The 19098-nt window shown below is 35.8% G+C and overlaps 1 protein-coding gene across 1 annotated transcript; it reads left to right on the top strand.

Annotated features, from left to right (window-relative positions):
• The first annotated feature begins 5853 nt into the window (after positions 1 to 5853).
• On the top strand, positions 5854 to 7023 carry LOC127106402 (uncharacterized). Its single transcript, XM_051043697.1, has 2 exons — positions 5854 to 6102; positions 6405 to 7023. The coding sequence occupies exons 1-2, from the start codon at positions 5973 to 5975 to the stop codon at positions 6785 to 6787; spliced, it is 513 nt and encodes a 170-aa protein (XP_050899654.1). The 5' UTR covers positions 5854 to 5972; the 3' UTR covers positions 6788 to 7023.
• The last annotated feature ends 12075 nt before the right edge of the window (positions 7024 to 19098 follow it).

Raw genomic sequence — 19098 nt, 5'->3', positions numbered from 1 at the left:
TATACTCACATGAAATAAACAGCATGAGAAAAAACAAAGTAGCTTGCCGTAAGAGAGAAAGCTGTAACATGCATGGTGGTGTTGTGTCAAAAATGGAAAAATCCATGTAGAATTAATATATATTTTAATGTTGGGGAATGACACTAGCCCATAGATGAGAAGTACAAATATGGCTTCAAAGGCATCCTCATTCATGGCCTTCCTAAACAGAGTAGCTTGGGCAATGAGAAAATTAGATGGGAGACCTTGAATTCCACCTTTGGTAATCATATGAGCACCAATATCAGCTACATCTATGTGAAGCAGGTCAGCAATCTCTTGGGAAGAAGGAACCCTCTCCAAACCACTGAACGACAACTGATCCAAGAAAGGTATACCCACGAGATAGGCATACTCCTCAAGTGTAGGAAATAGCTGGAAATCCGAAAAAGTGAAGCAACGGTACAAGGGGTCGTAGAACTGCACCAACACACTCATCAGACCTTCATCCACCTGAGTAGAAAGAATAGACAGAAGCTTCCCATGGCGAGCTTTGAACTCCAAGGGATCTAATACATAGGATGTCAAACTCCTTAACTCTTTCAAGGCGGGTTGTCTGAAACTATACTTCTTCGTATTCCTTCTTTGCTTATCCATGTCTGAAAATTTGCAAATAGACCTCTTAAATTCCTTGAAAATTTTCATGTTGATGATATGGATGCAAACGAATGCATGAATGCATGGATGCAACAATCACACTCAAGGATCAAGCAAGTCACGCCACACAAAGGTCACGGGATTGCTCAAGTCATCCTCAATATCAATCATCCATTTTGGTGGATTATGGTCTACAACTTATCAACACCCAAGTTCCATTGATATTGAGGATATACGAGAAAGGATCAAATGCGAATCAAGGATTTGTTGCAAGTCACGAGCATGGAGTCTTGGTTAAGAACCATCCAAGGGGAGTGTACTATGGTTAAACCTGACAATCATGTTCTAAAAGAGGTCCCCATAGTCATCATCTCATCTTTCGGATATTATCGGATAAAACGACTACTCGTATTCCAAAAATATTCTCAAGAGAGACTCTTATGAGTGTAGTATCGCGTAACAATCGTATCAAATCTTACACTTGAACGACCTTCGCACTACGTCCTAAAATAGGCCAAGATGGGCTAGGTATCTAAGGTCCCTGGCTTCTAAGGTTTATATTGGAAAGAGTAATGCCTAACCACGACTACTCGTGTGACATTATTGATCCCAACATGACCTCCACCAAGTGAATGGGCTTGCAAGTCAACTTGCTAAGGAATAACTCCACACAAGTCAACAAGACTATGCCATTCTCCTATCTTAAGTGCACTCGAGCTCGGGTATAGAACTCATCTCACAAGAGACCACCAAGCACACAAGCAATTGATACATCAAGCAAATCATACATTACAAACAATACAGTCATCCCAAATTTGCATAAAAATATGTCACAAATAAATATAAACATACAATACAACAAGCAAAAAGTAGGCTAAACCCACTAGGAAGCAACTAGCATCCCCAGCAGAGTCGTCACTTTTCTGTAGCGGGGTATTCGTTACCTTATGATTTATTGACTAAATCAAAAGTAAACATACAATTCGGGTCGCCACCTCACTTCTATTTATCCAAAAGAAAGGTTAGAAAGCGAACAAAAACCAAGTAAGAAGTTTTATCAAATCAAAAACTAATAAAAATGCCAGAGATCTGGGTAAGGGGGTTGGTTATGAAATGGGAAGGTTTTAAGCACCCAAAACACCCTTAGTACTCTAAGGGGGCCCTTTTTGCAAGTGTGTATTGTAGGTTGGTATTTGTGAAAATATGTGCAAACAAGGTTGGGGAGATGAGAAAAGAATATACATTATATTTACAATTTTGTTGTTTGAATGGATGAACCCATTGCCTACGTATCATCACAAAGGTAGGATCAAAACCTCGTAGTTCGGGGTAAAAATCTCAAAAGATTGGTAAATTGATTTGACCAAAAGCCTTAAGGTCTTTTGTTATCAAAGGGAGAAAACTCAACCTAAACCAACAATCCACCATGTGAAGAGAGCTTCAACATACTAGTGAGGGATCCATCTTATAATAAGTATGGAAGACTTATAGTCCAATCACTAAGGATAAGGTGAGGTTTACATCAACCACTATGATAACTCAAACCTATGGCTAATGTTTATGAAAAAGTTTTAACAAAGGTGGTCATTGGAACCACAAAAACAACTTGAAGTGAGTTGTATTTACAAGTTAGAAGTATTCACAAAATGAGGTCAAAGTTGAGTTAATGTTTATTCACAATGAGTATTAAAGAAAATGAGTTTGAAAAATCAAAGGCATAAGGCCTAGGTTTCTAATTTTGAAAACAATATCAAAGTTTGCACAAAATGATTTTGGCTTGGGTTAGAGTGGAGAGAAGAAGAGAAGAGCTAATCCTAAACATGCAAAGATAAGAGAAGAGATAAAACCCTTGGAGTTCCTTTTCTTGAGATCATAAAGATGATTCAAGATGCTCATTTTCTTTGGACTTAGCAAGCAACAAGCAATCAAAACAAATATTATATTCAAGCTCCTAGGATCTCCATTTGGCTTGTCTCCCTTTACTTGGATACTCATGACAATGGTCCTTCTTACTATCTCAAGTTTGGAATCCCTATCACACCAGAGAAAACATCAAAAAGTTCACAATACAATAAGAGAAATGAACAAAGAATGAGTTTAGATTAGGGGTCCTTTGAAGTCAACTTTCAATTTTAGCATTCTAAAGGCATGAGGCCTAGTTGCTCTTCAACAAATTTAGCATTCTAAAGGCATGAAGCCTAGTTGCTCTTGAACTCCTTTAAGCATAGGTAATGTCCTAATTCTAAGTCCTTTCTCCTTTTTGCATTGGGTTCACACAAACAAAGACAAAACAAACAGAAAGCAACAATATATTTATATACAATAATGTGCTCAAATGAGCAAAATAAAAATGGCATAAACATAAAATATGAGCTCAAGTGAGCAAAGGGAAAAGGCAATATGAATAAATGAGCAAGAAAGTAAAGTGCAAGAATTAAATGCTCAAATTAAAGTTAGTAATTAGTGGTTAATGTTAGTGTGTCATAAGACAATTTAGCGCTATGTTAAGCAATCGTAAGTGGACTAATGTAGTAGTCACACCTATCTGAGGCCGGTCAATAAAACTATAGGCAAATAAACACAAGTTAGAGGTCATGACTAGTAAGCCAAGCTCCTACAACTTGTCATGCCAAAAGAAAAGAAGGAAAGCCTTGTATGGATTTTAGGTTTTTTGCTTGACCAAGGAGCAACCTATCTTGGACACAAAGCAACTCACTTGATCTTTGATCCAGTTGAGTTTGATTTGGATCAAAGAAGGTTAAGCCTCTCATATGTCAAGACCAACCACAAATTATTAACTCATTGGCCAAAAAATAAAAAGAGAAAGATGAAGATGAAATGAAATGGATAAAAGGAGAATTCAAATGACATAAACAAAACACAATGGTCAAAATGTGAATCAAATCATCATCAACCAATGTAAAACAGAAGAGAAATGAAGATTAGAAGTCAACAAAGTCAAACATATTTTTTGGTATTTTTGAAATTAAAATAAATGCAAAATTAAAATGGACAAAATATGGTCAAACCACAAATCCAATTCAAATCAACTTGAATAAGTCCAATTGAACCATCATAGGTCTAACATGGTCAAACACGGTTTGACAATTTTTTTCAATATTTTTTTGAAAACAGAAACTATTTTAAAACAATTAAAAACAAAGAAAAATAACACAAATGAATTAAAATCTCAAATAAATCTCAAATCAATTAAGATTTGATGAGAATATTTTTCATATACTTATCATGATCCATAGGTGTTAAGAAAATATTTTTGGAATTTTTGGATATCAAAAAGTATTTAAAATAAATTAAAAACTATTAAAAAAATAAAATAATTCACAAAAAATATTAAATGAAGTCACAAAAATAATTAAAAATCAAATTATGAAACTAGAATGTTTTGAAATGAATGATGACCTTCCAAGTTTCAAATGGATTTTTGATGAACATGAAAGCTGTTCATATAGTTCTTAAGAACATTTTTTCTCTTGGGGTCATCTTCATTTGAAAAACACATCAAAAGTTAGGTCTCAGGGATCTTCAGTTTGGTTAGATGACTTAACTGGTCAACTTCTCAAGGCCAAACTTCAAATCTTGATGAATGAATGTTTAAGGATACTCACATAGACTCATATATACATAAAATAATGAATGAAAGAACTTCTCTTGATTGAATTTGATCATAGGTTGAGGTTGCTTCATGAGCAAGGCACAGTCAATGCACAGTTGAATTAGGGTTTCCTTGGGAAACAATCCTCAAGCCCTTTGGTTTATCTTGATCAAATTGGCAAATTGAAATACTTGGGAGACATATATGATGATTGAGATCTTTGTGGATCATTGTCATGCTTGCTTTCATCTTCATCTAGCCACTTCATTGAGCATAAAAGCCTCCTAGGAGCAGGGGATCTCATGATTGCTTGAGCTTCAAAACAAAATGAGTTAGTGACATATTTTTGTGCTTTTGGTTAGTGAACAAAATAAGAAAAGCAATAATATACAATACAAGCATGCTTGGTGGTCTCAAACCAACTCACACAAGTCCCAAACCAAGGGTTAAGGAGCCACATATGCTATGATCCTTGAGACAATGCAATGAGCAATGATATGATGCCATGAGGAATCTTAGGGTCAAAAATAGGGTCTTACAACAGACACACCACATACTCACCAAAAACCTTAAGGTGATAAGTGTGTGAGTTCTTTCACTTATAAATGCTCAAGTCTCCACATTTCTAACCAACATATGACTTTCCCACACTACTTACACTTGTTATTCTCAACATTTCCCCTCAAATGCGAGTCTATCCACAATGTTCTCCCTCAAGTGAAAGCTTCTTTTATCCACATACATTGTACTGTCATTGACATTTTTCAACGAGACACCTCGAATGGGAATTTCGATACAAGTAAATCGGTCGTCCCTTCACTCGAACCACGCTCTGATACCAGTGTTGGGGAAACAAATTAATGGAGAATATTTTATACTCTAAGGCTTTTGTTTAAGAGCAACAAACATTTCTGAGAGACACACCATATACTCACCAAAAATATTAAATTGATAGATATGTGAGTTCTTTTACTTATAAATACTCAAGTCTCCATATTTCTAAAAAAAATGACCATAAACAAGAAACTCGACCAAAAGACTTAGGAACCATAGTCGGCCTCTGCTGCAGACTCTGGTCACTGCTGGACCAGATCTCCCATGGCCGCTGCCATCTTCTATGGCCGCTCGCCTAAAAAATTAGACCATTTTGAGAAATGTCTCTCTCTCTAATTTGAGATTTTGACATGATACTTCCATAATTATCGAATACAAAGTAAATGAGTGAGTGAACAATAAAATGTAAATGTATACTTCAAATTTAATTATTCATTAAAACTAATTTTAGATAATGCAAAACAGCCTTAAAAACATGTATATAAGAAAAGAGAAAGTAGTATTTGCTTTTCTTTTCATGGTTTAAATTTCCTAGTCATAAGTATATATCTCTTATTTTCCTATCCTACATTCAATTTTCTACCAATATAACAATAATGGTTGAAATTTTCCTAATCAGACAGTATCATCTGTAAATGCCTACAGAAGTACCGAGACCTATGAAACAATTAATGTGAGCCCTCATACAACGCATGATAATAGTAATCTCTATTGAAGGTATCTTTATTGCAACCTGATAACACCAACAACTAAATTATGCAAAAGGGTCCCTATATTTAATATACTCATATTCAGTCTATTGCTGCCTGTATATTTATAAGCTCCACACTTATCATCTTTTCTTCAATTTCTTTGTTTAGTTTATCACATTTTTCCTACTTTATTCATCATGGCTTATTTTCATGTTATCACAGCTCTTGTCTTTGCATTAGTTCTTGCTAGAATCGACCTATCATCATGCAAAATGGTAAAGGGCAGAGTCTCTTGTGTTGACTGCACTCACAACTACGACTTATCAGGTTTGTACTAACTAACTCACTATATCATAATTTTCCTGGTTTAAATAAATGTTTATTATTAGTTTTATAGCTCTATTTATCAACTTACTATGCCCATATACTTGAGCAGTCTCAAATTTTTGAGGTCTTATTTAAATTAATCGCAGTTTAATTTTAACAAAATAAATATAGGTTATATTTAACCACTTAAAATTTTACGAGCTCTGTGCGATAGTCTATCTTGCACGCCCTCAAAAACAGTACTGTACATATATTATATGCATCTTTTACCTTGACTCTCGAACATTTTCTATGATTTTCAGATATTAAGGTCTCTGTGAAGTGTGAAGGTGTAAAAAACCTAGCTATAACAGCAACAGAAAAAGATGGCTCCTTCAAGGCTAACCTTCCCTCAGACCATACAAAAACTTCCATGAACTGTTTGGCAAAACTTCTTGGAGGACCAACTCAGCTTTACACCAAAAAACAAAACCAAGTTTCACAAATTACCAAAGGAAAAGAAGAAAACAGCTACACCATCTCTACTCCTCTTAGTTTCATGATATCATGCCCTAAAAACACAAATTGTAAGGCTGCAAAACCTGTTGGTTCATCCAAAACTGTTAACCTTCCTCTTCCTCCAGCATGGGGTTTGGCACCAAGTAGTTACTATGTACCTTTTGTTCCTATCATTGGAATACCTTAAGTAAAATCATGTGCTCAAGTGATGCAGAATCACTTTAGTAATAAAGTTTATAGGGAGCAATAGACTTTTATATAGTCTTGTTTAATTTGTTATGTATAATTATTATATAATTATAGATGTAATGGTGTTTGTATCATATATGTAGCTATTACCAAATGCAACATATATGTAATGATGTATCATGTGTGCCTGTGAAATTTTAGTATATAATATATATTCATATGCTTTATGAGTTATGATGTATGGTTGAGGAATATCAGTATCACTCATTTGAAAAATATTTTATTATTGGTTTTATATTTGAAAAAATCAATACATTTATGAAATGTTAATAACTTTTTATAAAACATATTATGCTAATTTTTAACTGTTTTGAATGTTTGTCTCTAGACAAGAGGATATTATGTTACAATTAATGATGAAAAAACATTGATTTGTTGTGAATGATTAGTGAAGAAAATCTATAACAGCGAATAAAGAAAATGGAAACTTAATGAGAGGCACATGGTCATTGATTATATATGAAAAATTCAACGGCTATATTGAAGTAAAAGCATTAACTATCCCCTGACAGTGTTCAACTGCAAGTATAGTACAGCATATGCATTAACTGTCACCTTCACCAGAAGAATTTGTATTTCACAATATAAAATTTTGAGAAATTTATCATAATATTATTATTTATATGATAGTATGAGCTTTCAAAATGTTATATGAAACTCCCTCGGTCAAAAATAAATTTAGTTTTTTTAGTCGACTATTTCACATAAATTAAAAAATTGTAAATGAAATAAAGAAATTTTGTTTATATAATTGTTTTATTAAGAATTAGTGAATACGTAATTATCATAAATAATTATCACAAGCAAGAATTTTCTTTTTTTATTTAAGCTTCAAACAAGTCAAATAAGTAAAGAATAATCCACATATCAGATGTAATCAAAATAACCAAGTCAAGTCTTCAAAAGAAGCCTAAAGTCAAAGTTATCAGATTAATCCTAAGGTCTGAAGTCACAAACTTTCAAAGTAATGGTCAAGGTCCTAGTTCTAAGTTTATAACTCCACAACAATGTCAAATATAGTAATCTCAAGTCTATAAATCAATAAAATTATTTTTTTAGAAGTTTATCCTTTATTAATGTCTTTAAAAGAAAAAAGAAGTCCAAATGGACAAAGGAAAAAGAGTATAAACATAAACAACGGTCCAAATGGACAAAGAGAAAATATCATAAGCACAAACAATATGATATGAGATGCTAAAGTAAAAGTATAAAATAAATAGTAAGAGATAAAAGCATAAGATAAAGAGCATTAAAGTAAAGTTAATACAATAATATGTTAGTTAGTTGTGTTAGTAATCAAGAATAGAAAGACAATTTATCAGTTTTTGGAGAACACTCAACTATTCACCCACAAGTGTGAAAATATGGACCTATACATCACCATGAAAAGGGCGCAAACTTGGATAAAATCAACAAATATGCTACTAGCTCTCATAGATAAAAAGGAAACAATATTTTTCACACAATACCATGAGGAGTATGAGAATTACAATCTCACTTATGAAAATGACTTACTTTCGGGACAAATTTAGCGTTATGTTATGCAATCGTAATTGGACTTATGTAGAAGTCACAATTATCTAAGGCCCGTCAATAATAATATTTGTGTTAATACATGCTAGAGAAATGATATATAAATCTGTGTCATAAAGCTATGCCACAAAAAAAAGGATTGATCAAGCACAAAGGTTAGGAAAATGGTCCATTACATCAATCAATATTTCATGATACTTAGGAAAAACTTACGCATCAATCCAAAGTACCTTAAATGGTCCATGATCAATTAAGAGGTAGATTTGAAATTATGAAAGTTCATCAAGTACAAATCCACATATCGTGATAAAGATGGACACGAACCATCCAATTGATCAAAAGAAAAAGGAAGAGAATGAGACGAAGAAGAAGAGGACAAGAGAAATCAAATCTAAATTGGATCAGAGGCTTGATCAAGTCATTATTAACATCAATCATCCATTTTGGTGGATTAGGGTTTTCACCCCATCAACACCCAAGATCCGTTGAATTTGATGATATCTATGATTAAAACAATCATGATCCAAGGCCAACAGAAGTCAACAAAGGTCAAACAAATATAAAATGCAAAAAAAAATGCATTAAAAACAATTTTAAAATGAATTTTAAAATGGAAATAAAAGAGAAAATCCATAAACCCTTCAAAACACCAAATAAATGACCAAGAAAATTCTGGAAGGTTGAAAATAAAATAAGAAGCATAAAATAATTTTTTTAGAATTTAAAAATGCATAAAAGTATTTTTAAACCAATTAAAACAAAGGAGAGAAGATAAAATTCAAGAAAAATAGCAAATCAAGAAAATAAAATGTAGAAAAATAAAAATCAGATGAAAAAAATAAAAGAAAATTTTAGAAATTATTTTGGGAATTTTTTGATGAAACATGAAATTACTATGAACTTTTAAATATAAAATCTTTAAAATGAAAAAAGAAAAAGAAATAAAATCAGAAAAAATACAGAGCGTTGGGTCTGGCCTCATTAATTGACGTGGCAGATCCAACAGTCCCCAGACTAGGACGCACGATGGAATTTAACAAAAATGAAACACGTGATCTAATTCAAATTGAGTCAATCAAAACATTTCAAATGGTCAACGTGTCCAGCCAAACTTAGATGACCTGAGATAACTCCAGTCATCTTCCCCGATGGTCCCTCATCGGAGTTTCATCATTTGATAAATTCAGGGCACGAGACTACCACCATTGTGATCGCCTCCTTATCACGAATTAAACCTCATGCTCCAAATTCATTTATCTAAACTGAGCATGGAGAATTTTAGAGAAGTTTCAGAAGCAAGCAAGCCACGAAAAATAAAATTAAATGATGAACACGATCAATCAACATCAGATAAGCTAGGAGAAAACATAAGAGAGTGAAGGACTACATTGTGGTAACTTGTTTGATTTCAAATGATGCTCAGAACTACCTTGTTCAAATGGTGATCATAAGTTGATGAAGATTGATCTGGTCAGGGTGCTTCAGAAGGTCTTGGATCTTAGGAATTGTTGCAAAAGCTTTAGAGAAGGCTGAAGGTTTTAATGGAATCAAGAAATTGGATTAAAATAAGCTAGAATTCAAAACATGATAGCTCAACTGGAAAAATTTCAGATTGAAGTAGGGGTTTCTTGGCTCTCCAAAGCTTAGGATTCAAACAGGTTGCTCTATTTATAGGGAATGTGTCGGGATCCAAATACGTCGGAATGAAGCTCAATTTGTGCAAAACGAATTTGATCTGAAAGCGTGGAAAGTGTGACTTGTAATCCATCAAAATTCAGCCAAACCATGTGTTTTAAGGGTCATTTAACTTCTGAAGACTTGATTAAACATGTTTAGGTCCCAAACAGGTGATAATTTGGCTTGTAATTGAGAACTAGTGAAGTTCAAATTCGGATCATGGTGATTTCTTCAGTTCCAAGTCACCATGTTCAATAAAATGGGGCATCTTGCTCATGACACTTTTTGATCCCGTTCTTCTTGCAATGTGCTGACATCATATCAAAGATTACAATGTGCCAAGAAAGGTTGCATTTGGATGCTTGAGCACAAATTTATGTCATGTTGAAGTTGGCACGAAAATCTGGTAATTTAACTTAGAAAATCTTAAGTCCCAAATGACTGAAAATGACCTGTAATGTCTCAAAGAATTCCATGGCCTTCCAAGCATAATTGGACTTTGATCCTTGAAGCAAACTTGTAGAGGGCATCACAAGTGATGTTGTGCAAAAACAATTAGCCTCAAATTTTGAAAAGTGGAGAAGTTATAATCCTTGAAAGTTGAGAAAAAGTCACTTAAAAATAGGTCAAATTTCACTAAGTCCATAACTGACCTATAATGTCTTCAAACTTTTGATGATCCTCCAAACATAATTTGATTTTGTCATGTAAAGAGAAGTTGTATAGCATAATGAGAAGAGTCATATACAAAAATAAGAATTCAAAAATGTTGAGAATTGAAGGAGTTGTGATCCTTTTAACTTTGACTTCTAATGTTGACTTTTTGGTCAAACCTCTTGGAATAAACTTGTGCACCTGGCCTTTCCTTGCATTTCAAGGTACATGGATGATCATATGAACTCAAAATGAGGTGTCATTGAATTTCCCTTGATTGCATTGCTCAAATTTTGAGGTAGCTTGTTGAAGAATGCATAGAAATAAACACATGAACCTTTGACTTATCTTAAGAAATTAGCAACATGGCTTTGAGGTGCTCTTGATCAAAATGAGATTGAAAGATGCTTGATAATATTAGAGGTCATGTTTTGAGAGATAAGCCCCTTGATAATAAATGGTGGAACATACTTTAACTTGAGGAATCAACAAAACCATAGCTGAGGAGCCATGCTTGATGCTCTTTAATGAAAAGCCTTACCTTGCATAATAAACTTAAAGAATAAGACATATTTTTGCTATTTTGATTAGTGGTTAGATAAGAAATGAACATATCAACACAAAGTTAAAACACCAACAAAGAGGTTCTTGATGATCCCTGCAAAAAGCTAACCCAAAGATGAGAGGGAGAGGACAAAGATGTGATCTTGTTTATATGCAAGGATGCAAATGACATGTGGGATCTTAGGGTTAAAAATTAGGTTATGATAGATGCCCCTATTTAAGTTTCTTTGATTCGGAGATATGAAGATTGAAATCTTTGTCTCGACGAGATTGAAGTGACTTAAATACAGAAGACCCAATTTCAGGCCCTAAGATACCGCACAAATACTTATGATATATTATGAATATAGACAAGGATCTATATGGGGAATATGTTAGAACAAGATTTTGATTCTGCAATATATCTCCAAGTTTTGATGATAACAAAGAATGAGACAATTTGGTACCCTAATAATTTTCTTAAGTGTGTAGGATTCTAAGTTAAAATGACTCTGAGGAAACGAATATCTGGCATCTTATTCAGTTCAAGAAAAGTTGACCCATCCCAAAGAAATCAGATCTGACTCTGAACAAGAACACATCTAAGGAGCAATCACCTGAAGAATCTGACGCTGAAGTTTAAGCTCTGATATCTGAAGATTGCAAGTGATATCTGAAGACTGCAAGTGATATCTGAAGACTGCAAGTGATATCTGAAAACTACAAGTGATATTTGAAGACTCTGTAAGAGATATCTGAAGTCTGCAAGAGATATCTGAAGACTGCAAGAGATATCTGAACTCTAACTCTGAAGACTCTGATCATGCGCAGTCTGATACATGCTCAACACATCACCTGATCAGAAACTTACGCTGGAAGTATTCTAATTCTAGTATAATTCCTTTTTAAGGAAACTATGGATTATGTCCCAAGACTGCTATGGAAAGGACAAGAAATTTAATAACTTTAACTCCCATAGCTGGCAAGAAATATCCATTTATTTCCCTCCAACGGTATCATCTCAAAGTGCTATATAAAGGCATCCTTATAACTTGTTGAAGATAAGAACTTCATACACAACGAAACAACTTTGACACAACAATATTCTCATACTCCAAATACTCTCATTATCATTATTGTAAGAAATATTTTTATACAAAAGTTGTGTGGTTATGTTTCATAGCGTTTAAAGTGTGTTTATATTGCTTATCTAGAAGCATCTAGTCAAACCCTTATATTCTTGAAGTTGTTTGTAAATCCTCAAGTGACTTGTTTAAGTCTGTAGACTTGAGATGGCTAAGAGGTTGTTAAACTCTTATACATTTTTGTAATTTGTTGAGATTAGTGGATTAAGTCCTTATTGAAGGCGAAATCACCTTGGCCGGGTGGACTAAAGTAACTTTGAATTTCAAGCAAACCAGGATAAACTTTTTTTGTTATTAGAATTTAGTTTGTGTGTTGGTGTTGAAAAAGTTTTTAATTCCTGTGAAAACAATTCAAACCTCCCCTTTCTTGTTTTTCTCCACCTTCAGTTGGTATCAGAGCATAGGCTCTGTTATTGATTTTTAAATCAAACACGTAACCGTGTAGAGAGACCCAGGGTGAGAAAAACTTCATGGCTAACACAAATGAAAGAGATAGCTACAACGCAAAACCTCCAGTTTTTTATGGAGAAAAATTTGACTACTGGAAGGACAAAATTGAAAGTTTCTTCCTAGGATACGATGCAGATCTCAAGGATATGGTTACAAATGGTTATGAACCACCCATTTCTGCAATTGGTATTACTATTCCAAGAAGAAGAATAAGTAATGATCAGAAGCGTGATTTCAAGAATCACCATAAAGCAAGAACCATTTTGTTAAACGTTATTTCCTACAACAAGTAAGAGAAGATAACCAACGGGAAAATAGCCAAAGAAATTTTTGACTCCTTGAAAATGACGCACGAAGGCAACAATCAAGTTAAAGAGACTAAGGTTCTGGCCTTAATCCAGAAGTATGAAGCCTTCGGAATGGAAGATGATGAATATGTTGAAGTAATATTCTCAAGGTTCCAAACATTGGTTGCAGGATTCAAGGTTCTAGACAAAGGATGTACTACAACAGATAATGTGAAGAAGATAATCATAAATCTTCCCAAGAAATGAAGACCTATGGTTACTGCACTGAATTTATCCAAGGATCTGAACAACATAAGTCTTGAAGAACTTATCAGCTCTCTCAGAAGTCATGAAATAGAGCTAGAAGAAGATGAACCTCAGAAGAAAAACAAATATGTTGCTCTAAATTCTAGATCGGAAAGAAGAAAGCCATAAAAGAACAAAGCCTTTCAAGTTGAAGAAGAAGAAGTTGATGACTCTGAGAATGAAGATTTTGATGATGAAGAAGAATTATCTCTTATTTCCATAAGAATCAAACAACTTTGGAGAAAAATACAAAATAACTTTAGAAGGCCCAAACATAAGGGAGACCGTCCAGATTCAACCCCAGAGGCAGACCCAACAAGGAAGTAACATGTTATGAATGCAAAGACCCTGGACACTACATAAATGATTATCCAAAGCTAAAGAAGGATAGCTCTAAAAAAGAAAGCTTCAATAAGAAATCTTTCAAAGCAAAGAAGAAAGGAATCTTGGCAACATGGGATGACTCGGAATCTGAATCTCTAGAATCTGTTTCTGAAGAGGAGCAGGCAAACGTAACATTCATGGACACTACTTGATCGGGAAAATAGCAAGTGTATTATTTTGCCTTTTATAGTAATAATGGGGAAATTCCCCGAATGTCTATCTCAAGGACTGCAAGTTAATATTGAGTTTAAATTATCATTCAATTAAACAAAAAGTATTAATTTGGTTTTGAAGTGTAAAAATATAATAATAAAAATAAAGGTAAAGAAGGATGAAAATAAGGGTTTATAGAGAAAAAGGAACAATGTCAGGGAAGGTGTATGATTTATCCCTGTAACAACTCTAAGTCACTATTGCATCAACAAATATCAATTACTACCAGTTCTCAAGGGTATTTTCTCCCAAGTCCTTGGTGAGAAAATCTTTAGTCAATCTACCTTAACTCCTATATCCATAGCTAATTAGGATGAAGTTAAGCTGTATAATATCAAGAATACTCTGGTTCATACAGGGTATCCCTAGTCCTAGGTGATATCTACTGTAGAGTAACCTTATGAAAACATTATCAATGGCGGTCCAGCCTAATTGATAACCACAAATCAATCTCAATTGGTCCGAAAGAGAAAGCAATAAACATATCAAAAAGTTACCGTAAAAACAATATTATAAATGCAAATGTAAACTCAAATTCATTACAATTATAAATCAGGGACACCCCCTAGCATTGGGGGGTTTAGCTACTCATATTGTTTAAAACAAATTCAAGATAAAAATTACACATTACAAGTAATCGGATGACTTTGATCTTCAATCGCTTCCGCTCATGAACACCTTCAGCTCTCCGAATGCCTTGATCTCTGTAATACTTGATTGCTTCATAATACTGTGTTTTGTCGTATTCCAACATGATTTTTCCTTTGGCAGAAGACCTTCTTTTATAGTGAAAATTCCCAGCAGCAGCTGGACAGGTCCAAAGATATCTCTAAAAAGCCCGACGAACAAAAAGCCCGAGAAAAACTAGATTTTTGGGCCTGGGCTGACACAGCCCGTGTCAGTTGACACGGGTGGCCGTGTCAGCCTACTGTTCTGGATGACACGCCCCTGGCAGGGGTGACACGGTTGAGGATGCTTCCTGACATGGTCCGTGTCAGCTGACACGGATGGCCGTGTCAGGCTACTGTTTTCTTCTCTTGTCTTCCCTTGCCTGACACGGCCCGTGTCAGGTGACATGGGTGGCCGTGTCAGGCCTCCTGTACCAAGGTTTTCTGCTCCTTTGCTTGCTGGAATCTCGCATTGTCTCGTTTTGAGTTCTCTAGTTCTTCTACCTGGACCTGTTGGACAAAAACACAGCTATCCCACGCATAAAATCACTAAAATAAAAAGTAAAACATAACAATGATTAAAAATGCTTAAATAAAATGATGGAAGTAAAACTAACTCGAAATGTATCATAAATGCTTGCACAGTGTATCAAATGCCTCTGTTTCGAGTCGGATCAGTAATGAAAACTCAATGTAAATGGTGACTGATCACAACCCCAAACTTAGCTCATTGCTTGTCCCAAGTAATGTTTTAGACACATTATCACTCCCTAGAACTCTTCATGTTTTCCACCACTGCTGAGATCATTCGCTAACGTCTTCCCTTTTCCTTCCACAAGTCTTGCGTTTCTTTGTAAGTCTTTATTCACACTTCCACTTCAAAGCACCGTTTCACCTGTCAGCTTATATCACATTCTCACCAATTCTCTCGGGGTAAGCTGTTTACACTCATAATTCAAAGTATGCAATATCACTCACAAGTTTGAATAGTCTCTCTTTTCCTATCACCTACACACAACACACACACTTTTGAGGTCTTTTAGGTTGTAGCTTGGCTTGGGTTAGGGTATGGATTATTTAAAAAGGAAAACAATTGGCTTTTGGTTCAGAGTCGATGTTACATCCTGTGCTTGTTTCTTTTATTTCCTCGGTTTTCTTTTCTTATTTCTTCTTCACCTAATGCCCTTTTCCGTGTTTCTTTCTTTTGAATCTTCGAGTTATCATTTTTCTCTTTTTATTTTTCTTTCTTTCTCTCGATTCATCAATTTTTTTCTTTTTCTTTTGTTCTTGCACTTTCTTGGGCTTTGGGAGCTTTTGGGTTTTTTACCTCAAACTTAGCTTTTCAACACAGTTTTGAATGTATTATCATGACTCTGAACAGGGTGAGGAAGTGTTTTGGCTAACGGTTACATTTATGGTGTTTAAACAAAAAAACATGGATATAGGCTCAAATTGGGTTAACGAGGGATATAATTATTCGGGATGGCTAGAAAGGCTCGGGGTTAATTTCAAACAACATGCCTCAGTGTGTGTATCATGCAGTGACAGTCCCAGAGAGTCTACGCAAATTTAGAGTGATAAAGACAAACCTGAATGGCACTCGATGATCAATGTGTTTGACTTTTTATGACTCACTTTATTTGGTTCAGCTTTGACAGGATCCACAATACTCATTAATTTGGTGCGATTTCTTCCTTACTTCGGAATGTACAGGATACTCGTGTCGGTTAAGCTGTATACGTTGCGTCTGATCTTTACTTTCAGCAGTGTTACTTCCTGGGGAGATCCTTCACAATAAGCCATGGTGAGTGGCGTGATCCTCTCATCCACTCTCAATCGTGATCATTACTATTTCCAACCTGTCAACACAGACTTGACACACTCGCAGCATAATGTACCTTCAACAGACAAATAAAATCTAGAAAATAACACAATAACCAAATACTAAGAATAAAATACTAATAAAAGAAATAAAATCTCCCCCACACTTGAACTCAACATTGTCCATAATGTTTGTGAACAAGAGCAGAGGAGGGTACTCAAAGGGTCATACTGAGGAGGTGGTTGCAGGAAATGCAACATCAACTGTCGCATCATGCTGCTCATCTCATTCAACATCTCTCCCTGACGGGCTTGCTCGATGCCTTGCCGTTGTTGTTCCGTTCTCAAGTCACCTATCTCGGTTTGTACCCAGCTCCATTGGTCAGTTGACCAAGATGATGAACCCGCAACCTGTTGGGTGGGTTCCTGATGCGATGGGACAAACTGCTTAGGAGGTGCTTGAGGATCTTCTTCTTCTATTTCCGTTCCGTCCACCTGGCCATCCATAAATTGCTCACCTGCAGTAAAATGGTCAGTTTCGTGGCCTTCATCCGCATCGGGGTCGGCGCTCACATACAACTAATTAGCACAGTCAGTAATAGCAACTCTGTCCGGATCCTGCAGAGCGATGATAAACCTCTTATGGATAAGTACGGAATAGTAAGTAGGGGCAACAACAATCATACCTTGTGAAATTAGAGCAGACATATCAATTTTTGTGTTACCTGCAATTGGCGTGTCTTCGAGTAAAACGGCTTGATACCCGAAATGCTCAGCGATTTGGGTGATCATTCCCCCTACTGATATGCCTCTGGAGTTTGCTCGGCCGACTCTGCCCAGATAGTCTGCTGCAAAGGTAGCTACATTGATGGCTTTGTTTTGAGTCGTTGAGTACATAAAGAATAGCTCTCTCTGAGTAGCTACCCTTGTGCTATCGCCTCTTCCAAACAGGGTATAGGCTAAACCCTTCTAAGCATACCTGAAATGACAGAAGAGTCGCCACCGCGCGTTATTTATCCCAAAAGAGGGAAAGGAAACGCTCGAAGTAAACCTGGAAAAAGGAAAGGAAAAGACAAGGTCTCGCAACCAAATCTCGGGTTCGAGAGCCGATTATGCGAAGGGAAGGTATTAGCACCCCTACGCATCCGTAGTACTCTACGGGATTCACTCTTGTTGTTCTTGTCTAAAGGGTGCGGGTTTATCTAATGTACTATTTACTAAAAGAGGGGTCAAAAGAAAATGACTCGCACGGGTGTCGCATCCACTGCATACGTATCTCATATGAATATGAGAATCAGAGTCTTCGTAGCTCGACTACCTATGGGTTAAAGAGGAGTGTGCTCGATAAGACATCGCGTCTTATGCCTACGTATCTCATCTGGAATGAGAATCAGAGCAAGCCGTAGTTTGGCTACCTACGGGTTAAGGGTTGTGTTTTTTAGGTGAACGGCGTTACTACGCAATCTACCGGATGCTCGACCTTTGGAGACTTACTCGCCTGTAGTAGAAGGAGTTAACGTGTTCTTAGGAGAAGAAAAATTAATGAGTTGTTGGTGTTTTAGGGATGCTCATGCAAAAAGGCAGTCCTAGACGAAGGAACCGCGCTACCTTAATGGACATGCAAACGGGAGACTATACGAAGCCTAGCAATCCTATGGGGAGTCGATCACACCATACAAAACAAACATGCATAAAGTAAACACGCCAGCAAGGGGACTCAAACATACATGGGTAGGGCTTTAGTCAAGAGGGGTCATATCAACCTCGACAAACAATCCATGGAAAAGGTAATCAAATGGGCTCTTAACCACTGACATTGAACGTCCGGGTGAGCAGATCAAAAGGGTAATGAGGATAAGACCTCATAGCTCTTAACCCTTGACAGGGTGAGCTCATGACAAAGAGTGGGGATTCAGAAAGGTGGAACCCTCTCCACTGTCTGACCAGACAAAAGATCTGGGGCTTTTGTTCTGAAGCATCGAAACGTAGTGCGAGCTTAAAGAACGACACACTGAATAACGGGGGATTGATTACTAATCCCTTTTATCCGTCAATTGCCTCTTCAGGGAGGTCTTTAGCACTGATGCCTCTTCTTGGAGGTCTTTGGGCATAAAAATAAATAAACAAAAGAAAACATTGCCTCCTATTGAGGTCTTCCAGCTAAGAAAGCGGTAAAATGCGGGAAAGATAAAGGATCAAGAGATCTACCACACGGATAAAGATCCGAAGTAATAACAGCTAAAGAAGTAAGAAACTCAGAGATCTCTCGAGCTGGCACCATCAAAGAAAGCAAGTCAATACAGGTAATCGGAATAAATCTCCAAATGGTATCCCACAAATAAAGTGGAATGCCAAGCAAGCTATCCTTTCAGGAGTCATGTGAGCCCTCACAAAAACTCAACAAACAGGTTAGAGTGACAAGATGGGGCGCAATCAAGAGTTGCCTCAAATCAAAATGTAACCACATGAATCATGCCATTAAAATTCACAAAAAGAGCTCACAAAAAGCAACCAAGTGTTGGAGGCCTAAACCTCTTGTCAAACACATGCATCAAAAGGGTGTCAAAA

This window comes from Lathyrus oleraceus, chromosome 7 (assembly GCF_024323335.1).
Source record: "Lathyrus oleraceus cultivar Zhongwan6 chromosome 7, CAAS_Psat_ZW6_1.0, whole genome shotgun sequence".
Lineage (NCBI taxonomy): Eukaryota > Viridiplantae > Streptophyta > Magnoliopsida > Fabales > Fabaceae > Lathyrus > Lathyrus oleraceus.
The sequence above is the reverse complement of the archived record's forward strand: the minus strand, read 5'-3'. Positions and strand labels throughout refer to the sequence as shown.

Bases quoted from the DNA above. Each gene is read 5' to 3' on its own strand.
- LOC127106402 (XM_051043697.1), top strand. From the start codon at position 5,973: ATGGCTTATTTTCATGTTATCACAGCTCTTGTCTTTGCATTAGTTCTT. The intron at 6,103-6,404 runs GTTTGTACTAAC...TATGATTTTCAG, and splicing joins TCACAACTACGACTTATCAG to ATATTAAGGTCTCTGTGAAG.